The 23,336-nt window shown below is 44.4% G+C and overlaps 1 protein-coding gene across 2 annotated transcripts; it reads right to left on the reverse strand.

The window, feature by feature from the left end:
* Positions 1 to 2,074: 2,074 nt before the first annotated feature.
* GC (gamma-glutamyl carboxylase) lies at positions 2,075 to 8,569 on the reverse strand. 2 transcript variants are annotated; one of them, XM_025300916.1, is made up of 11 exons: positions 8,282 to 8,569; positions 7,806 to 8,111; positions 6,320 to 6,641; positions 6,030 to 6,212; positions 5,440 to 5,603; positions 5,094 to 5,300; positions 4,748 to 5,007; positions 4,160 to 4,360; positions 3,752 to 3,990; positions 2,933 to 3,247; positions 2,076 to 2,840 (listed from the first exon to the last, which is right to left on the reverse strand). In XM_025300916.1, exons 2-11 carry the CDS (start codon positions 8,107 to 8,109, stop codon positions 2,681 to 2,683), a joined length of 2,355 nt encoding a protein of 784 aa, XP_025156701.1. In that variant the 5' UTR covers positions 8,110 to 8,111; positions 8,282 to 8,569; the 3' UTR covers positions 2,076 to 2,680. The 2 variants fall into 2 exon arrangements, with proteins under 2 accessions (XP_011153483.2, XP_025156701.1); XM_011155181.3 differs by having other exon boundaries at positions 2,075 to 2,840; positions 7,806 to 8,569.
* Between the last annotated feature and the right edge of the window lie 14,767 nt (positions 8,570 to 23,336).

Consider the following 23,336-nt stretch of genomic DNA (forward strand, 5'->3'; position numbering starts at 1 on the left):
CGTTCGTTAATTGACGCAAATATCGCCGCTCTAATACAAGTATCGACCGCGTCGCGAAAGTGTAGCAATCAACGTGGGACGCGCTGCAAGATGGATGCTGCGCGACATGGAGAGCGGCAGCGGACATGGACGAACATTGGTGGATCTGGTTGGATGCAACAGGGCATCATCAATATCATCATCAGTGAGTGTCTGACTCAATGCTCGCAGAGAGCTTATTTATTATTACATTGTGCATGCCGCAAATTTGCATTGACTTTAGTAACGAAAAATATATTTCATGAATTATTGCCATATATTATATATATTATGACCATATATTATTGCCATATATTGTTGCCATATATTGTTGCTATATATTGTTGCCATATATTGTTGCCGTATATTATTGCCATATATTATTGCCATATATTGCCATGCATTCTCGCCATATATTATGGCCACTTGAAATCGCGCGAGTAATCGAAAAAACTGAATTTACCGGTAATCGCAAAGGCGCACGGCAGACGTCACGGACGGATGCCGGCTGCCCGATAACAATACTGTTGCTACAATTTAACTTTGAACCACAGCGGCCTTCGGTCGCAGGAAATGTTTCGATTTTCACAAATTCATATAAAATTTTTCATTTTTCACTGATTCACAGAAGTCTTTCACTTTTTATTAGTTCACGCTAGGGAAAAGATTCATGATCGCTGCCCTGAGCAGCTGCAACGCTTTTCGAATCATCTATATCGGCGCGCTTTTACTCCTCAAATTTCTGTCATTAATAACTCGATAATTATTGCGCATCTCGCAAAACGGTATGGGACTTTTATATTTGTCTCAACCCAATCTACCCTCACACTTCGGGTTGGCAGCTAATTACCGGACACTTCGTATGATCTTCATGATATTAATTATACACAATGTCAATTCTTTTTTCTTGCACATGTTAACATGTTAATTCATGTTACGCGTAACAATGTGCGAGACTGTGCTTGTCAAGTACGCTATTATGGTTGTAGCACAGACATAAACCGCCTAAAAATGGATGTAGCACGGACTGCCACCACATACAGGTTTTACCGCCGAAACCTGAAAGTGGATGTAGTATCGTAGTTCCCCTCTCAAAATGGACGCAGATGGCGCCCTTTCCCAGTACGGAAAATCGGTGTTGTCGAAAACACGTGTTGGCCGCTCTCACGTTCCTCTCTGATATTACCTCGTCGGTGTCCAAAATTCGAATTACAATATGCCGATCTTCAAACCACAATTAACATTGCCCCATAAAATTAATCAAAATTCGGTTCACATTTTATCGCGTCTCTCGTTATATTTATTTCAGTCGATTTACATTTAGTCAAGACCCAAATCGCATTGAACAAATTTGCTTAAATAAAAAGTATGAGAGTTATTGTTCCGTTATTTTAATGGATTAATAAAGGGTCTACAGTATTTATTAGATCAGGCAAGATAGAGTTTTTTATAAAAAAGAAAAGAGAAATTCAATAACAAGTCAGAGATTTTCTGTTTCTGTCTTTTCTCTTTCTCTCTCTCTCTTTCGTCAAGGAAATTATATTTATCGTTATATCATAATTTTATCACACATTTTATATATATTTATAAATTTATATATATTAAGTATATTAAATATTTATATATATGTATAAATATTTTTTGGAGCATTTGATATGTCATTTGATAATGTTAAAGAAACGATAAATATGATTATTTATGCATGAGCGTAAATATAATTTATATTAATATCAATATATGATAAATTAATGATATAAATATATATATATATAAATAAATGATATAAATTAATGATATAATATAATTAATGATATAAAATTTTTATTTTTGCAAGTATAATCGGTATGCGTCGAATATTTGGTTTAGCACACATACACATCTAAGTATACATTCTTGTCATATATTAAAAAAAACAGAACGTACATACAGTGTTATAAGGAATGACTTGCTAATTATATTAAAGCAATAAGACACGTCGACCGTTATATAATTTTGTTATATATATATATATATATCATACATTTTCTTCAAAACAGTACATATAAAGTGTATAACATTTTCACTTTCAAACTGATTCGCTGGTGAATCACATATCGAAATTAATTGGACGCTAGATTAGCAGTTCTCCCATTAGTATTAATAAGTTACAATAGATTCTATCACATTACGATTCATAACGAGAATCGTACAAATCACTAGGTTTCTTTATATCACATGCTACATGGTAATATAGAAAAATAATAGAAATTTCTTTGCTACATTGTTTGCCTATGATAACAATATGTACCATATACGTACTTTACACATGTATATTCATATATTTTTTTATTACGCGTGCGTACATTTTTTACGATTATTCAAAAGATAATTGTTATAATCGCTTGAGAAACATTTCACAGTTCGTTTTAGTATTTTCGTCTCTCGTTCGAATGATGCTTTATAAAACGTGAAGGCGATTTCTATTCTTCAGGATTATCACACTGTTGCGCCCTTCGGCAATCAAATTTAACATACACGTGAATTCTTTTTCTTTGAAGACTGCACAGAATAAAAGGATTTGGCAAAATATGGAATAAAACTAAGAAGCGCGCCAATAAGATGCTGATGCACAAATCTCCAGCTTGTTCAGTTAATTGTTTAATCGACAGATTTAAATGACACGTTATTTGTTGATGCGCACTCGCCGTACCATAGGTACGCCATACGCCAGATGAAAGAAGGCATTTGTTATGTGAGAAAGCGCTTTCGTCCACGCATTGATCTTGTAATTGACTTCCTTCAGTAGCGGCAGCGTATCGTTTATGGCCGGAGGAGGCGTTTTTCTGGAAAAAGAAAAGAGAAATTAATGATAACCAGACACATAAATTAACCGTGAAACTGGCTGAATAACTTGCGGCTTGACGCGCGCCTTCACCTCTCGCTGTTTTCCGATTGTTGCGTCCGATTGGTGTAGGTGTACATGTAACATGCTGGATACGAGCTTGTCGTCTTCACTCGATGAAACATCCCGGCTTTCACCGGTATCGATTTACCCTTCAGCACGGTGGTCGAATCCGGCGATTTCTCGTCCACGTAAGTCACTTCACCTTCCAGCACGGTCAAAGAGATGTTGGTGAAGTCGGTGGATATGTAGTTCTCCAGATACATGCCCGGAAAATCGGCCACGAACAACACGTCCGTATAATTCGACCAGGTATATACGTGCTGCAGGATCTTCTCCATTTCGTATCTGGAATCCGTCAGACTTCAAGTTAGTGCCTAATTATCCTCTGTAACCCGATCCCCTTTTTTACTAAACAAAACAATAAAATATAAAAATGTCAAACATTAACTGAATTAATTTGTGAATTTTACAATTCACGAAATTTTAATTTGTGGAATATCTTCGGACAATACTCTGTGACGTAAAAAATAAAAACAGCTAATAAACACAAATTGTTTGTACACGCGCAACAATAAGCAAACGAAATCAGACTTCAAAGATATAGGTGTATGGATATGTAACTTTTTTGCTTAAAGTTACATGGCGTAATAAACGGTTATAATAGAGGCTAATTATAGCTTCTTATATTTTCTTTTACACGGATCAAATGTGTCAGGTGATACATTGCCCGCTGATTATTCGATCGACGAAGTTAATTATTGGCATCGCCAATTGAACGCGTTCGGCAACTTTTACATGTTGAACAACTGAAGATGCAACAGAATTAGTGATTTATATGCCTGGACACACCGATACGAATTGTACTGCGTGAGTAACGGCATCAGGTACGAAACCGGCTTGAAGGGATGCCAGTCGACCGTCAGCATGTCGACGTGCGGGTCGAAAACTCTCTGCTGAAATCTGCCGTTCAGCGAGCACCACACGTCTATGTAGATGCTCAAGTTCGCGGATAGCTTCATCCACATCTGCTTCTCCTCGGCTTGCCGGCTGTCGCTCAGAGCCTTCTCTTTCCGGCGCATCAGGTTGTCCTGCGCAATCATATGAGCGAACCGATGTAATATTTCATATGGCGAGATGGAGATAAGCTTGGCAGAAGCGATTAATCGGAGATATGTGGCTGGAAATCTGACAAACTCCTGCGAGCCTCCTGATCAAACGAAGATGAGCGACGAGCGACTGAGGTTGTTGGAATCTTACCTTCATACATTGCGAATACTGCAATGCCATGTCCGCGTGTCTCACCCACCGGTCGCTCTGCACCCACGCTTCAGGGTCCAAGTATCGGACTTTGTTGTTGACGTTGTCGTGCACCTTGATGACCACCAGTACGGTGTCCCAGGCGTGGACCATCATGTCCCACGAATAGCCATATAGTCCTGGCACCCAATTGTTGTAACCCTGGAATGTAACAGGATAGTTACAAGAAAAACAACCGAAGGGTAAAGCAACCCAACGGATTTGTAACTTCGGCTGAAAGTGAAATATACGGCTGAAACTTTTCGACGTTAAGACTCTCGTTATGGATACATTTTTTTTATCTCGACGTAAGGGATTTTAGATTTTCGTGTTTCTGAGGTTATCTGGCAAAATGTTCACGATTTACAACCAGCTCCTTTTTCTACATCTTTGAATGAAAAGATAATTTAAAATACTATCTACGAAATTAGTGATTTGAGAAAATATAAATTTTAAAATATATTTTTAATTTGACATAGTTACATACGACCTTACTGCAGTTTAATAATTAATGAACAACGTAAAAGAACGTTTCTACGAGTTGAATACCTTCGATATAAAATGCGAATACGGCAGGAAGAACTGCAGCGCGATGTGACACAGCAACATGGACACCACGAACTTCTGCTTCCTCGTGACCTTCGTCGTTCGTCGAGCCCCTGGAATATTTTCGCGAACATTTACATCTTCTTCTTCTTCTTCACTGGGCTCGGTCGAATCCGTAGGTAGCCGCGTGTTGTCGTCACCCCCGTCAATTTCTTCTTCAGCTTCCGGCTCAGCAAAATAATCTCGGTCTATTTCTTTTTTACCTGCGAATGGAGGAAACGAATATTTCAGCCCATAATTCTCCGTACAAAATGTAAATTATTTCATCGGATTAGAAAAAATTGTTCACCTTCGTGCGTCGCTCTATCGTCCAAGACTTCGCTCGAAGACGACCCAGAGCGATCGGACCTCGAGGATACCTTCGATCGATCGTCGATCGAGCTGCCATCAGCAGCGGAAACCTTCCGACGCCAGTCGAAGCAAAGTCCCAATTTGCGTGGCCAATCTACGTGGCAGAATAGCGGCATCGTCGCCAGACACACCCACGGGAACATCCCTAAAAGCGCGTTCTTCGTGAAAAACCTTCGTCTCTCCCGTGTTCCCTCTGAAGGAGGATGCGAGGGATCCTCGATGGTGTTTCTCACGGCCGACTAACACAAGTCTTGCCGACTGTGTTCACTTCGGGTGCTAGTTACCTATACTAAATAGCCTCGTGTTCATTAAGTGAAAAGCTGTGCAAAGTACCATGGCTGGTATTCGTGTTTTCTCGAGCAGCATCCAAAAACCGACGGACAAGTCGAAGACGAAGGCAAACCAGTGGACGATCAGGAAGTCCGTCTGCTCGGTGGTAAGAAAGAAACTGCAAGAGGAAGAGTTGTTATTCTCCTCGTGTCGCATTGCGTTATTGCCGAAACGAATCGTCTTGTCTTTTGGAAAGACTCCAGCACTCATGCAGTTGATTTTACACGCGGATCTGACACGCCGGCTGCTTCGATCATCTGTCATCATCAACTTACATGGAGTCAACACAGAAAAAGGTTTCCGGCTTTTATTTAAAGGATATTATTTTCGTATTATTTGGACGGTTTCTCCGTAAAAAGCTGATGTCTCTCCGCGTTCACGTGATTGGACAGATTTCGCTGGGCAGCCGGACAGCCGACGCGTTGCAGAAATGTGATTTCACACAGGGTCTACGATAGAAGAAGCTTTTTGCTTCGCGTGATGCGCTCTCTTATTATCATACATGATTCGGTATGCGTTTTTTGTCGCTTCGCACGCCGCTTACTGGAAAGGATAGAAGACCCAGTGTCTAGACAGGTTGGTCATGGCGTAGCCTTCGAGCCACTCCCGGCTGGACTTCTTCAGGCCGGCTAAGAAGTAAAGCACGAAAAACTGAAACTTCAGGATGAAGTAGTTCCAGTAAGGCACGCTGCCGTCGCGCCGTCTCGCCTTGCTCGCATCCAGCGCGCTACGGACACGCGAGTCAATTAATATTCAGTCGCGCTCGACTCTTTCTCTTCTTTCCTTTTTCCACTCTCCGTTTCTTGCACGTCTCTCGTAAACTGCGTAACTTACAAGTACTTGTCCGCCCCGGTGCCCCAGAACAAGATCGCCACGATGCCGTACAGATAGGTGTGATTGTTCCAGTAGCTCTTGTCCAGCAGGAAGATGTACCAGTAGGGCAGGGCGAAGCAGGCGCACGCGAGCTTGAAGCGCAGACCCAGCGCGATCCCGAAGGCGCCAATCCACATCACGGTGTACAGCATAATCATCCATGGTAACGACGGTGGCCTCATCCCGTGGATCAACGGGAAGTGACATTCCCATGGGTCGCCCCATTTGATGTCGATGTTCGCGAATCCTCTCTCCTCGACGACGTCTATCACCATGCACAGACCTGCAAAGACAATCTGCTCGAGCTCTGCTGTTGGAGTCTTTAGAGTCTACGATATCGTGACAATTGGATGACTTCGAAGAACGGAGATCCGGGCATTTCCTTTTCTCGAGATTTGAGGAAAATTTTCGGATCCGTTTCAAAAGGAAATCAGTCGTCTCTCTAAAATGCGTCTCTAAAGGATATTTCCTTCTTTTGAGATTTCTGACAGTCTTTAGATATTTTTCCTGCCTCCAAGAAGAAAATTTATCCTTTCTGTGTCGAAGAAATTTGAGCTCTCTTTGAAAGGGAAATTTTTACAGGAAGTATCCAGATATTTCCTTTCTTTGAAATCTAAGAAGTCTTTAGATCTTTCCTATCATCGTCGAAAAGAAATCTCTCTTTAAGGAAAGGATCTCTAAAGGAGCTCTAGAAATTTTTCTTGGCGGACGGAAAACACTTTTCGCCGATGCAGAGCAGCGTGTGAATTGGGTGAAATTGTAATTGTTTGGGTTGCATTCGAATTGAATAGACTTGCGAGAAGGAGTCGCCTCCGCGGCTTTTTAAGGCGGATTTAATACCAGCGTTTAGCGATGATTAAGATATAATTAGGGCGGGCATTATCAAGCGAAGAGGAACACCGTGAATACCGGGCTTCACTTTTTCTACGAGCGAGATAGAATCACGGTCGTGCTTTCATTGGTTCAAGCCATTAATCCTCATGACCGCTTTAATAGGTCTTAAATTGTGTCTAGTTATTACGATTCAAATTCCCCACTCCCCGTTTATAAAGTGTTGCGGCGAGTAGGATTAAATTATGTGTCACCAGCGACGAGTCTGCGCACGGATTTGCGGAATGCTCTCTCCAACCGTCTGGCTAATCGAAAATGGACATTAATCATTTCGAACACTAACAAAATGCCAATCAAGTATTTCGAAACCTCCTTGTGTCTTCTAATTTCCAATCTTCGCTTTCAAACTTCCGATTTGTAATTTCAGCCAAATTTCACCTTCTTGCATATAACAGAAAAGAATTATTCGTATATAACCCCGCGATTGATCTCGCCGGTGTTTTAGCAATATTTGTATATATCTGTGGGGGAAGGGGGAGGGGGGAGGTAGCCGGTTGAAAAAAAAAAGAAAAAGAAATCGTACCCACAACGTTACATTTACAACACGTCCATTTACCGAATAGAGCTCTGGCCACTCCCAGACTTGCCGGATCGGTCGGGCGATAGAGGAACCGTGTGAAATTCTCAAAGCTCGACACGTCGCTCACTTTGCAGCCGCAGAACTTCTCGAAGTTGATCGATGGTGCCCATGACGGCCAACGTCCGGACGCGGTCCTCGTGGAATTTGCCACGTGCGATCTATCGTCCGTCGACGTGGGCGCGTTCCTCGCGGACTCGTCCCTCTTTCGTCGCGTAGCACCGCTCCCGCTTCCAGCGGGCGAGAATGGGCTTTCGGTTGACTTCGTCTGGCGATAATTCATCGCTGCGAGGAACATGGAAAGGCGTGTATGGCACTCGAAAGGCAGTCGCACCGTTTCGTTTTTCTTTTTTTTTCGCACGACGGAGATATTTCACACGTGGTATTTGAAAGCTCCCGCGCGAAAACTTGGACGCGATCTCGAGCGGATCGAGAGAAGCAGGCGGAAGTCGTACTTAGCTGGCTCCCCGAGCGCGAAGGGAAACGATGACGGTGACGACGACGACGACGACGACGACGACGACGACGACGACAGCGACGGCGGCGACGACAATGACGTAAGAAGTCTGCCACTGAGAGTGGTCGGAAGACAAGATCTCCTCGTCTTCGCGTTCTTCGTAGCGTCGTGCGGCGGACTGGCCAGCCTCTGTCCGGAGTCTGGAGCAGCCGGAGAAGGAAGAGGAGCACTTCGCGCCGGTTGTTCCGGAGGCTCAGAGTAGGAATACCGTCGCCAGGCAACGTGGCGGACTATTGACCCGCGCCCGCGCAATAATTATACTTTATCGGCACTTCTTCATCCTGCACGCGCTCGTCACACGCTAGGATTCGTCGGCGCGACGTCGTCGTCGGTCTCTCGTCGAGCGGAACGCGACGTCCACTTTGCGGAAAATAATAGGAAAATTATCAAGTGTGCTGAAATCAAGCGCAAGAATAAACTGCTCGTTGCGCTCGAGTGAGAATCGGGTTCCTTGCACGCGACGAGTTTTTTGTCTCTACCGTGGCCTTTTTTTATAACACTTAACGTGAAACGTGAAATTCGAAAAAAAAAATTAAAATCAATCGCCTCGCTAACAGTTGACGGGACTGCAATGCGAACGGAGAAATTCTCCGTCGAAATTTGAGAGAAATTCGAAATTTGGTTAATAATGCGATTTTTTTCTCCGACGATCGGCGGAATTGCAACGGATGGAAGCTCGAGATTCCCGTCGAAATTTCCGAGATTTGATTCTTTAATACTCTTTGCCGACCGATATAGCGTTCCATCAGACGGCTCAGATGTATCTGAGTTATAGCACATGTATGGTCGACGTGTGTTTTCTTCTATATATAACGCGTATGATTCATAAGATCTTATTAATGACGCTTAGATTATAGCCGTGTACTATTTTTAGTTACAATACTTTGTGTTACCCACACAACAATCGCGACTTACGAGCGGCCGACGTTGTCGTGGTACTGAATTGCGCGCGATTACCCGCTCTTGGAAAATTTGCACTCCACATTGCGCGGGTTTTTACGAATCGCATCCGGTCGGATTTCATCCGGCCGCCCGCGCCCAGAGCGAGCGCTTCGACAACAAGTCGTTATCGCGCGTCGCGCTCAACAAAGTTGCAATTTATCCGCACGATCGTCTTCTTCCATTTGCGGCCGATCAACAGCAGAAATCGGTCTCATTGTCGCGCGATCGCACTGAGAATATTTTCGAGAGAGAGAGAGAGAGAGAGAGAGAGAGATTCTCGAGTGTCAGCTAGATATCTCGAATTACAAATAACGGACGGCAAATTAAGCGCGAGTCAGTCTTATCTGCGCGATAAAAGTGCCCGCGGCGAATTTAATTAACATAAGCGACGGCCGCTTTATCACTCGCGGATTTTTTCTCGCGAAATTGCAGTGACACGCGACTGTTGTCACTAGCGATGTTGTTGCTGCCACTGTGTGTGTCAAATGACCGCGGCTGCTCCTCGCGCTGGTCGCACCGCGACGACGAGCTTGGCGAATTACGATGACAATTCGAAGCGGACTATTCGCGTCGCTCGCGATAACTATTCTCGCGCCCAGCCGGGTGAAAAGCGACGACGGCGAACGTCAAACGACCTCATCACGGACAAGTCGTATCTGCGGAATGTCGTGTCAGAGTGCACTCCGCCGAGGCACTCTCTTCTCCACGACACTAGCCGACGTTCGCACGTCCTCAGATACGTTATCATGGCGAGTAAATTTTGCTTCTCGCAGTGGAACCTGTGTTTTCAACGCGCCGATAAATGACGCGAGTGGGCTAGAAAGCATGGGAAATAGCGGCGTCCGTGCGCGACGCCGCGCTTATGGAAAAACAAGAATTTATCTCGCAGTTACGAAAACTTCTCGCCGACGAGAAATCGGTATTTTCGTCACCGCGGCCGAAAACATTCGTCCGCGAACATTCGGCTGCGCTGAGACTCGGCGGCTGAGATAACCGGGAACACAGTCGAGACTGAGAGCAGCGGGGAATCTCACCGTTTCTGCAATCGAGTTTTCGTCCGGACCCCGACAACAGAAAATCAGTGAAGCGAATATTTTTTGTTCCGTATGCAGCCAGAAATCGCTGATGCTCGACTAGATTAATCGCAGTTTGGCTTTTCGTTCGGAATCCTCAGAAAACGGAGGAGGTTACCGAGTTTTATTCCCTGCGTTTCAATACAAAGAGAAATCCAAGGCAGTCTTCATTTTTTTTCTGAATTTCGGCGGTGACTCGTCAGTGCGCGAAATCGATTCTATCGGGGGTAGATTTTTGAGAGACCTCGTTACTCGAGGCAGATTTTTTGACACAATGGTGTCTTGGTCATTAAATAACTTCTCTTTCAAAATATTTGTCCTCAACCCCTTTCTCTTTCTCTCTCTCTCTCTCTTTCTCTCTCTCTCTTTCTCTCTCTCTCTCTCTCTCTCGAGTTGCTGCAACCTCGTAAGCGACACGCGCACGATACGTGCGCGCGATAAAATTTACATACCTCGTATGATAATGATAATAATAATAATAACAATAAATAAGCTCACCTCTCATAAATAACGTCGCTCATACAATGTCCGATTGTTTAATCGCGCTGCAGCGGAGTCGTTGAATCGGCGCCGGGAGCCTTTTCGATCTCGCAGCTGGGGCGCTTTAATGAATGGACGTCACTTCGCGCTGCATACATCCCCAACGGCCGTTTTAGGGCTGTAAAACAAAAGACTGATTTATTTCACGCACGCCCCTCAATCTGTCTCCGTGGACCACTTTTGATTAGTGCTGCCTCTTCAAGTTTCTTCCCTCCGAAACTGCCGTCTCGTGACGGACGTGTCTCACTAGCACCCTCCCATCTACCGGCTCGATTTGAACGCGCCCGAAAACTCGGCCGTACTTTTTCAACGACACACACACGACAGATCAATTGCGACCGTGAGCCGTGGTGATTCTCTTATCGATACAGGTGAGCGATTCCGCGGCATCTCGCTCGCCGTTTCGCCCGGCCGAGAGGCCGCTTGTCTCCGGCGCGAAGCACCGGGAAATTAATAGAGGCTATTTGTTCTTCTGCGCGGCATGCTATTTGCCGAGGGTATTTATTTTGGAATTCGAGCGGCCGCACCTGGATTCGACGTGGGGAACGGCGGAGACGAGGAGCGAGTTCGAGATCGCTCCTCCGCGATCGCACCGCGCGCGTATTTGCTCAGCTATTTATCACGGTTTATTATTTCCCATTGTCGGCGGACTTGACGGCCATTGTTGGCGCACGAGAAGGGCCAAGGCGAATTTCTAAAACCGTGTCCGATCGAATTTGCATAGGGCGCGCGCGCGCGGAGGGGGTGAGCTCGCGGTGCATCCGATTACTGAGGGACTTACTAATTGCGACCTCGCATTGTTCTCGCGATTCGCGAGGCATTCTTCCGATATGACAATGGGGAATTAATTAACTAACTTTTCAGCTGTTAAGACTCCTAGTTTTTTTCGCAGTGCAACTTGCGGCTGGTAAAGTCGGGAGAAAGAAAACGCACGCTAGAAATTCTTGCGAAGTTGAAATGAAAAAATATATTTACAAAATAATAAATACACGTCGGTGAAGCAAACAGAGTCATAAATCAAACAACGATATCGAGTCTATTAATTCTTCGGTTGAACGGTCTTCGTTTATTTAAAATTTTTATACTTCGAGGATACTCACGAAAAATAATCGAGTATTTCAGTATAAAATATATTTCAAAATTTATAGATGAAGATCTTATCTTTTCAAGCAAAGCTCTTTAGATTTAGATGAAGCTTCTTTTATTTCTCAATTAGTCGTAAGTTGAGCATCTTACAAATAGCAGATAAATTAAATACCGTTTGTACGTTACAAAAATACTTTATTATTTATAAATATATTCTTACTATATTTAAATTTGCATAATCTTCTTGCGAGTCGATATTCGCGAAAGTGCGACGAGGAAATCGGAAATTTAGCGAGCACCTCGATATGGACGGACGCGACTTTGAGAAGCAGAAGCGAGGTCCGTAATGTCCGAGAAGCATTTGATGAATATTTATTATTACAATATCGGCGCTCTTCGGATCACGGGCTCTCGTGAGTGTAGCAACATCGAGGGGCGGCTGCCGGCCTCGCGGGGCCAAGGAGGGCAGGCTAGGTGGAGTGGGCAAAAAATCGGGCATAAAATTAACAGTATACAGCCTGCAGAATGCAGTTTGTTGCTCGGCAGTAATATTTCACGAAGGTCTCTCCCCTGCGGGGCGAGTGGGTTCCGTTCTCCAGGGGAGGGCGCAACAATGGAACCCTTTACCGAGCCCCCGGTGCCCAGCCAGCATCCATACATCATCATTCATACTGGAAAAAAAGCCGGGGGCACCTTTGCAGCGCGCGCGCTGGGCGAAGGGGACCGCGAGACATTCGAAGCACCGAATAGTATTCCGCATTGAGTATTTCCGACGATCGAGACATATCGAGAGATCAAGTCGCTTCTTACTGAGAAGAGCGAACCGAGACGGCTCGCGAGACGGCGATTTCTCAGTTATTCCACGAATGACTCGGACGCTGCAGTTGTTGCTGAGAAAACAAAAGGTAGCAGATGGCGATCTGCTACCTTTTGCAATAAGAATGTTAATGTGCGTAAAAACTCTCTTTGTACGAAATATATTTTATATATTTGATTCGCAATGCATTATTATACGTTGAAATTAAGAATCCGTACATTGAAAAAAATGTTGAAGTAAATTATATTAAGATGATTTAATTAAGATCATTTACTCTTTTCCTGTATTTTCTTTTCTGTTTGCTCATTTGCGATTTTATTCTGTCATACATACTAAAGGGTTTTTTTCGTTAGTAATTGCTATTATTATTATTATATTTTGACTTTTATAGCAAGCTTTATAGCAAGCACTCGCATGCTTACCATATTTTCGGAGGTCGGATTTTTACCCCCTCGATGGACTCTGGCACCTTTCGGCAGGGGTTGCGTATAAACAATGACAAGCGAGAATCGTAGAAACGGGCGTGTTGAAAAAAACGTGCGAATCCATGTCGCGACGATCGAAGAGCGAGAGAAGGGGTTGCTCCATCGTCGGAAGGAAGAAGGATCGGTTTGAGTTCATCGATCACGCGAGAAATGGCAGCCATCGAGTCCGATATCAAAAGAAGAGAGAGAGAGAGAGAGAGAGAGAGAGTCGGCCCCGACGCGAGGCGAAAATCAAAAAAGATGAACGGGCCAGCGAATAATCCGCTTTTCGAAATGAGGCAACCCCTTCGAAACGACCCATCAGCCGTGTCACAGCACGGGTGACTGATTGTAAAACCATAGAGTAACCCACAAAGGGTTGCACCGTTAGCGCGAGCGACGAGCGAGGGAGACGGTTTAAAATTGCGCCTCGTAATCGACGTGTAATCCTCTACACCGTGACAGCCCGGAGATAATGCGCGCAACGAGAGATGACCAGTTTGTTTTCTCCGCCGGATAATGGGCTGACACTGAGCGGCGCCGTTTTATTTCTTGCGACCCTTCCGCCACCGATGAAAATCAACGCGACTGAGAAGGTCGGGTTTGTGGAATTATGGATTTTGGAATTTTACGGAGTTTGCTACCATCTTACGAAAAAAAAAAAAAAACATTCTTCCTTTATTAATTCTCTATTATTATTCTCTATTAATCGTTATTTTATGACAGTTTCCTTTGCCCCTTGTCGTAAGTTTTGTTTTGATAGTCTCGTCAAACGGTTTAACAGTATTAATAATTATTAATAAATTAATAAATTAATAAGCAACGGGCTCCCCTTTTCAAGATAATTTTTTGAATGCAACGCGAAAGCTTCGGCGGAAATGTCGCAAGATAATGAAGCGAGACGACGACGAAATTCAATTCTCTCGTCTCCCTGTTTACTTCAACTGCTAAACGCGCTTTCAATATGCCGTCTCGAATACATTACCTCGATTATGTCTGAGCGCGATCTCCGCGTGAACAGGTAAACACCTGATCAGTATTCCGTGCGATTAGCATGACTTAGGGCAGTCTTCCAGAAGTGTGATCTCGATGACGCTTCTCTTACGCTTCGCTCGTCACAGCTGCCATGTACAGCCGCTCCTCTCTTTCTGGAACTCGTTTAGTGTTTTTTCTGCTAAAAATCGCGAGAGCACACGGCGAGATGTTTTGTCGCGCGGAGGGTGTTTTCGCACCCGAGTTTTCGCTTCCTTTCAAACACATCGTACCCGTCATGCTTTCGTGATCCATCAATCGTGCCGGTTGTAGTTGTACAAACAGAAGCATGACGTAACAAGGACAAGGACAATAGAGATCCCTCTTGACGTTTTAGTGTCAAAATTTAATTTTTAACAATTTTTCGAAGCGCGATGCCAAGAGCCTCGGGTGTCGCGGATGATTTTTGTTCTTTAGTTTTAAACAGCAGTCGTGTGGAACTTGAGACGCTCCCTGACAATACTTTTTATACTTGACAATATAAGCCACTATACTAGACCAAGACGAAACTAAATTAGATGTTAAATTTAACTTACCTAAAAAATTTTATGAAATAAATATTAAAGCATAGCAAAACCGAGCAATGTTAGCCCAAACGAAATTCAAGCATACTAACGCTTGGGACATCGTCTAATCGTTGCCGACGTCTGCACGATTTGATCTGCGAACACTCGCCGTCGATTCGCCCGCGATCCCAATCGTAACGCACGCGAACGAATTGGAATCTGATTACCGTTCGTCTTCGCGCGGCAGTTCACGACTCTCGAAGCGTGAGGAACTGACGTGTTCGCATCACATCGGCTACGAGGGACCGCCATTCTGCCGGCGCGTTCGTCCGGAAGGACGTTTTTAGGGCGACGAAACTGCGGGGGTTACAGGTACCCCAGTCAGGAGACACCGTTCCGTGGAGCGCACGCTTGTCGCACACGTAGGGGGTGACGCGACAAGCGGAGGGTCCATCTCTCTCCCCCTCTCCCGTTCCCCCTGGGGCCGGCCGGACCTTGTTTTCGGGGAGAAACGTCGCGATTTTTATCGGTGCCCCGTGTTTCTCCGCGGGGAGACCGACTCCTCTGGGAATCCGTGTTTTCGATGGCGAGGGAAAAGGCGAGCACGCGAGCCGAAACGCAAGGTGGAGCAGCGTCAGACGTAACAGCTGAGGGGCTCGCTGCTGCTCTTCAATGAGCCTCAAATAAGACCCGAGGTCATCCTCAGTCTCTGATCGAAAAAGATAAGAGAAAATCGAGGATATCTGGGCTATCTGGAAACACTCGAGCTCGTGACACGTGTTACGCACAAACCAGGTCAAACGATCTCTGAGGTCAGGATGCGGAGATTTAGGTCACGTGAACGAGATGAGCCCGCCCCGCCTTGAGGCGTTCGGTTGATTAAATTATGGTTTGATTTATTAAATTATCAAATCCTCCTCGTCACACGCTCTTGGGCCCCTGTTTACGCGAGCGCGCGGTTTATCTTCCTGCGTATGGCGTCGATAGAGGAGCAACGACGCGTGCAGTCTTCTTTTCCTCCTCGACGATATTATTTCACCGCCAACGGCAACTGTTTTACTTGTTCGCCGAGCCACTTCGCCCTGAAGTGGCCGACAGACATCTGCGATCATCGTTCTGCGTGCAACGCATGGGCGCGTGCGTTCGCTTTTTACAAAAGACTCGTTGGTGAAAAAGTTTGGGGCGAATGCTGCTATGTGAAGCGTAAAGATCTGTTCGGTAATTAGTTTTTTATCTGTGCATTTTTCAACGTCACGAAGAAAAAGAGTTTAGAATCTCGGGAATATGAGAGGAGAGCGAGAGATTTTGTGAGCAGTGGAAGATGTGAAAATTTTATATTCAGCATTTAATTCTATATTTATTTCTTCTTAATCTAATTTCTTTAATTTAATGTAGATTTATATTTAATTTTACATACAACATCCACAATACAATTTCCACCAAATTATTATGACGTTAAAGTCTTGTGATAAACCTGACAATGGGAGAAACGAGAATTTTATTTCTCTGGAAAATATGTGAAATGTGAGAGAATGTTGTTTTTTGCCCGCACCACTTCATAAATTGCTCGCAAATATCTCGCGGCGGCACCGCGCGTCGCTGTTATTAATAAAGCGGATAATACTTGCGTTATTTGGCCCATATTCCTGGCCTCGAGTTCCTAAAGAGATAATGATCGCTCCTAGGAGGGCGACTGGTAATATAATACACGAGGAATCCCTCGGGACTGGAGGATGGATCTCGCGAGCTGGACGTTGGACAAAGGCTCACCCTCGTCGAGTATTCCCCAGAAACGAGCTGCAGTCTCTCTCCCGAATCGGTCCTGCCGCTTCGGATTTTGCGATGCGATGAGTCGGTAAATCCCATTTTTATTGTAATCAATGACTCACGTGTCGGGAAAATTCGGCGAACCAAGTCTCTTCCGTGTACTCGTTAAAACAAAGGAAGGGAACCCGGAGTTGAGTCCGGATTATCTTACGAGACACCGCAGTCTCGTAAATTAATAATAATTAAAGCCGAACGTACAGCTGAAATATATAACTGCATATTTATGGTATACGTCGCATATAACGTAATCAAATATTTAAGTTTGCTCGACTTGGCCTTCAGGCTGGTGCTTCGTTTCTGGTGGGAACGTTTTCGTTGACATTTCGGTTCAATTCTTCAGAGAAGGCAACAGCTGGAGCTTCTTCAGGTGTTCAGGTGCTATCCAGATATTTCTTCTCAATATTCAGAACAATTACAATTAATTTAAATTACAATTAATTAATTACAATTACAATTAAGATGAGAAGATGGAGCAGCAACACAGTTATTCATATTGATAAAAACTTATAATATGATATAATAATATCACATATTAAAAAATGTCATTTTTCTATATCAAGAACTCTCTCAGCTATTAATTCAGACCAATAAATTTTAGCTACTAACATCCTTATATATTAGCCTAAATTAATTCTTAGTAGATATCACATAATAATACCGTGATTAATTCTTTCTATGAAATGTATAATTTGAGAACACGATCCCCAAATACAAAGTCCAAAATCGGATGTGATGGTAATCATGGAGGACGAGAGGCACTGACGTCATCGCCTCGCCCCGGCGAATCCGTTAACGTAAAGAACGACCCGCACGTTTTCGACGGCGCTCCAGCAGATAAATGAGACAATGGGCTGATAGTACACGAGTACGAACATAATGGTAATGGTCGTCCGTAACCGGGAATCAAGGTGGGAGATTAAGATCTGCCTGGCTATTGTGCGACGACCGCGTTTACGGCGAGCCGCGCGCCCAAGAGGGCGCTGGCGTTAACGTCAAAAGGCGTTACTCGCTCGAATTGGCTCACCTGGCGGCCGCGCGCACCGGGAAGGTATCTGATCGAAGGTATCCCGACCTCTCGAGATGAGATTCACAGTGGATTTTGATGTGACCACTTTGTTTCACCCTGCTGCGGGAGCAACGGGGCTGTCGGATTCCGCTGGGGCCGCGCCGCGCTTTTCATCCGCCAACGGAAATCGCATTCGCCGACCTAACTCTTAACCCTTATATCTTCCTTTCGTTTTTATTGTTTTCGGCCGATTGGACTCTAGATACCTTTGTATCCTTGCGGATAAACAGGCCGTTGTTGGGTTCATTCTTCTCTGCACATTCAGTATTTATCTGTATATTTAAGATGTATCAAAGTGACTTGGACTGTGAAAGTCCTATGGCTAGGACGTTACAGTAAAGTTTATTTACTTCAAAATTTATTTATTTAAAAAAATAACGATTCGCTATTGTCCTCTCGGTTTGAAAATGATTCTCGATGGAAAGTAAGGAAGAAAGAATGATAACAGCGAAATTGCAGATTTAAATTGCACAGATTTATAATGTACAGTACCTATATTATAACAACAGAATGTGTCACTGGACATAATTCTTGCAAATCGAATTAATGAATAAACTAATTGCTGAATGTCCTATTTAGGACAGATTGTAAATAGGTATTAGGAGTAAAAAAGAATATTATAACATATTATAACATGTATATATTAAAAATACATGCAAATTAGATCTGTTTGATTGTTATGGTCCTTTCTCTTGTATGTACTTTCGATTTACTTTCGATGTATCGCAAAGCCGATTGCGATGGAACCGCCTCGCGCGCGCCGCCACAAAGCGTCCTCGCACGACGATACGAATTGACTAGACATCGGCGAGCAATTTACAGCAGTTGCGGGGTTACTCCTTCGCGTGGGGTAACTTTTTTCTCTTTACTCTGTGTATCTCATTGCAACGTCGATCGGGTTCCCTCTTTGAGGGATAATCGAGTCGCGCCGGGCGTTTCGTGCGTTTCCACCGGCGATCGAACGGCCGCGGATTCGTTTGTACTCTCCGGCGCGGAGGAGAGTCGTTATCTGAATCAGATTTAAGTGCGGACGTCTATGATCGTCCGCATGGGGGCCCGGGGAGCTTTTGTGAGGAGTCTGAGCACGAGACGATTGAAACCCCGGCGCAAGTCGTTACGACCAGAGCGGCGCACAATGACGTTAACGTTTGCGATCGGCCCGGATTTTAGCCGCACGGTACCCTTCCTCGTGCCGCGTCGCGACACATTTGTCTCTCTCCCGTCCCCGTTTGTAATTAAGCGATATCGCTGAGATTCGTGCGAATTAATCTCGTGGGAGTGACAGCGCTTCTCAGTTTCGCTCATTGCAATTCTGCCGGGGCTGTCTCGCGGCTGTCGAGAGATCCGCGGGAAAAGCTCGCACAGTTTGTTTCATCCCCTGCACACGTCCATCACGTATTCGCCTAAACAGTCGTGTAAACCCACTTCTCGACAGACCGCGCGCTTTAATTGAACTCTTCCGCAAATCGCCACCGGCGAATCACGTGCTGCAAACATTTACGGTAGTAGCCCGGGCCAATATCCCTCGGCAGTTTTCGCAACTCCACCCCGCACTATTCGGCTGTGCCCGATCCACCCCGTCATCCTACTTTTTCTTCCTCTACGATCGCAGCTTTGTTGGCTTTGCTTGAATCATTAATGTCGCGTATCTGCCAACGGTGAATTATTTATTAGCCCTGTTGTTATTATTTGTTGGCGTTGCGCACATTTTGAAAATCGAAGCGGTGCGAGTGAAAACGATCAATCTTAACGCGCTTACAACTACACTAGTGTACATATTTTACAGCATTCATGAATTTCGTAATTACAAAGAGATACACTGTTTTCATTTTTATTATTTCAAGTTTTTAAAATTTTCTCTCGTAAGAGATATCTCACTAAAAAGTAAGGATATTTAAATATTGCTCTAAATTCTTGCGAAATTTTCTTTCGTAAAGGAGATTTTCGTAAACGGATGTTTCGTATTGTCTCTCAAATTTTTAAAATTTTCTAACAAGTAAACTACTGAATTTTATGTATTTACAAAAATTAACAGGCAAGTAAGGATAAAGGTACAGGATTAAAGATTCGCTCGCGCGCGGCTTGCGGCCTGATTCCGCTGCTTCTAATGCTAATTCCTCTAATCGACGCGCAAAGTGTAACAAATAACGAATTTGCTTGGCGGGCACGCGGCACGTGGCGGTCGCACGTGCGCGCGGTCGTGGTGCGAAACCACCGAGATTAGCCGAGAATCTCTCGTTTGGCTATGATATCTCAATTACGGTCACTTTTACACGCTGCTCGCTTGGCACGTGTCGCCGTCGTGCTCGGGGTTGGCGATACGGCCACGTGGCGGAGGCGTTGGCTCCTCTGTCTCGCGCTGTGTCGCACGCGACCGTCGTCGTGCGACGCGTTAATTCGAGATATCCGTTTATAAAGAGAGGAGATCGATGGCGGAGATGCGGCGATACGTCTCGATACGCGGCTGATAACGGTGGGAAAATTAACGAGGGCGTGAAAACACGACGGCTATCAATCGCGGCGGATCGCTCGTTCGAATATTCTCATCACCTCGCTTGTATATTTGTCGAAGATGGAATTTGTGATTTTAACAACCGTCGATATTATTGCATTATATACTCCCGTCTTTTGTTGTTTATTCTCGTTAATCGGTATAAAGATAACTATCGCGCTAAATTCTTATTAAACTAATTGACGATAAATTTGTTACTCAAACATGTAAGAAAATTTCCCTATGTGTATTTTCCTCTTTTAATTTCTATTCACAGCTGTTCACATTAGTGGGCATTGCTTATTCCATTTTGTTGATAATATTATACAATAAGTAATAATCTTTTGTTATGGTTGGAAAAAAATTTTATAGCTACAAATTGCAGTTTAATCCAGGTTTGGCGAAAGTCATTTTAAATATATTTCCAATTAGTTGGAGGAATTTTATCGCGAGCGAAACGGCAAGCAATTATTTGTTTCATATTATATTAATTTTTCTATAAAGGAATATTTATTTTGCACACGATTGCCTTTATCTTTCATCGACATATGGATCGTTCCAGGATCCACGTGTCAAAGTGGATCCAAGATCCACCCTTCCATCCATACGTGTGACAACGTAATATGTTCTGTCTAAACGTTATGTCTCCCCGATGATTTCTTTTCTTTTTTTAAACCACTCACCTCGCCACGTGACTTTGCCGCCGCCACCGCCGCAGAGATGAGAGGATTATTATTTTATCACCGCCATCTTTTCCGGTCGCACTCTTTTTTTATTTTTTTATTTTATCTCGACACCCGTTATCTGCGAGCGATTCTTGATCAAATTGACGGCCGCTCTTGTAGGCAAATATGCGCACAAGGATGCATGGTAACCGCTCGTTCCGGCACGTGGCTGGCACGTGTCGCGCGCGATAGTTCGCGGAGCGCGAAGGTGAAAAGCGGCGCGGCCAATTGCCTGGAAAGGATTATCATATGATAACACGCATGATCTGTCAAATTATCATATCGCATTCCCGTCGGGAGAACGTGCGGTTTATAACTTTTATTGCATTAACGGTTATCTCGTAACTGATAAAGAAATTCACCATTTCCTGGCCATTTGTCGCGCTACTATCAACTGCTTCATTTTGATATAAAAAAAAAATAAATAAAAATGAAACAAAAAGTAATAGAATAATTTTGTTACTTTCTGAAAATTTCGTCATCTTGAAATAAAAATAAAAGTAAAGAAGAAAAAATAAAGTGACATCGTTATTTTTTGTGAGTCTCGTTTGTCTTGATATACAAAAAATAAAATTAAAGAAAGTAACACAATGACCTTGTTACTTCCTATAAATTGTGTTAAAAGCCAAAGGCCGTAAGGACGTTTAATGATGGAAATTGCCCGTTTCTTCAGGGCGGAATGGGACCGAGCGGGATGAAAATCTCATTAAGGGGCTTAACTACCTTGAAATTACACGTTCGGTGGCTCACAAAGGTGGCGAGCACCCCCGTGCCGCATTCTAATCGATTCGCCATGGTCGTCGCGACCAGCCACAGGCTCCGATTTTCCTCTCCCCCTCGTTCCTTCCGTGTACCATGGAAAACACGTAACTTGGTCCGCACGGCGAACGTCCGCCGCAACTGCGCGACGCATTTGTCCCACGGAAGCTTTTTTCCCTTCCGGAAGCGACGTGATAAAAACATCGAAGCGCAGCGATACCGATTCGTTCCTCGCCGATTGTTTCCGGAATGGAGACATATGCCGGAAGGTAATAATCGAGATTTTTCTCGGCAGATTAATCAGGACGGATGGCGATATCCTTTTCACTATTCTTTTTTCGTAAAATTGTTTGCTTTGATTCATACAGTTTAAATCTTTCTAATTTATTTATTTATTTATTTATTTATTTATTTACTTATTTACTTATTTATAAAAATTATTCGTTTATTATAGAACAGATCTTGGTAAATTTAAATTCGTGATAAATTTCAGATGTACAGATAGTTGTAAAGTAAGGTCCACTTGAAATTGATTGAAGAAAATCACTTCATTATTCATTATTTATTTGAAGCCCAATTCCTCGATGTTTCTGCCGAAGGAAAATTAATCCTAAATTGCTTAGGAAATCTCTCAGTAAAATTAAGGTCGCGAGAGTCCTAAGACATCTGCAGTCTTTTTTCCTTGAGTATTTTTTCGCGATACGACGATTTCCTTTCAGTTCAACGGATTCATATTCAGAAGTGAATATAACGATGCTATTGCAATTTCATTCCTTCCGATTCGGCTTATTAGGATCCTCCTGAATAAACCGACCCGAGCCGAGCGGAGGGTGACAGGTATCCAAAAACGGGATCAACCTTTCTTCCTGCGCAACCCTTTCGGAGGACGTAACGGGATCCGGTGCTTATACGCAATGCTTCCTGTCTTCGTGTTTCTTTTTGCCGACGATTTACGGTTATTCGAATGCGACGTTGGTGTCGATCACACTCCCACGAGGCGCACCCTCGCGCTCGGGAGGAAAAATTAGGAGATCCGCTCTCGAGGCCCTCTTCTCATGCTCGATCTGGCGAATCCGCTACATTACGTTACGAGGATCAAAAGGAGATCCGGTAGAATCGATATATTTCCGAAAGTTGGGTAAATCGAGAGCGGTGTATCGCGTCCGCGCAGGAATCCTTCACACACGAGAGACTCCACGCGTCCCCCGGTCTGCGGCGGGGCCCAAATCGAGCAAAGCTCTTTGAGGATTCAAGAGCGCGAAAATCCTTTCTCGGCGGCTCGCCTCAGATCTTCGCCGCGAAGTAGTGGGTTTCAAAGGGCCGCCTTCGGCCGGTTTCTTGTCCCGCGTCCTACAAAACGACCGTGAAATGGGGCGCACGCTTCGGCAGGATTTCGGGGTGGTCAGGAGCGCGTCCTCACGGAGGAAACGTGCTCCTGTGAGGCCGGCCGGCTGGCCGGCCGACCGGCGGTGCGCGTGAGAAAACTCTGACTCGCGCGAAAGGACTCGAAAATTTATGAAATACATAACTCTCCTATCTAGAGGGGAGCGCTCCTCCTCGGGGTACATCAAGGCCTGCGAGATCGAGGGACGTGATTTCTAAAAAAAACTGTTCTCGCTCGAGGAAGTCCTCGAGTACGGGCGCGTCCGCTTCACTGTACGTTTC

This window comes from Harpegnathos saltator, unplaced genomic scaffold, assembly GCF_003227715.2.
Source record: "Harpegnathos saltator strain DR-91 unplaced genomic scaffold, Hsal_v8.6 scaffold39, whole genome shotgun sequence".
Classification (NCBI taxonomy): Eukaryota; Metazoa; Arthropoda; class Insecta; order Hymenoptera; family Formicidae; genus Harpegnathos; species Harpegnathos saltator.

What these genes read in the sequence shown, in the direction of transcription:
- GC (XM_011155181.3), bottom strand. Translation starts at nt 8,124, where the DNA reads ATGTTCCTCGCAGCGATGAATTATCGCCAGACGAAGTCAACCGAAAGC. An exon ending in CACGAGGCTATTTAGTATAG is followed by an intron (nt 5,301 to 5,439) that starts GTAACTAGCACC and finishes ACGCGCTTTTAG; the next exon opens with GGATGTTCCCGTGGGTGTGT. An exon ending in ATTCGCATTTTATATCGAAG is followed by an intron (nt 4,361 to 4,747) that starts GTATTCAACTCG and finishes GTTACATTCCAG; the next exon opens with GGTTACAACAATTGGGTGCC.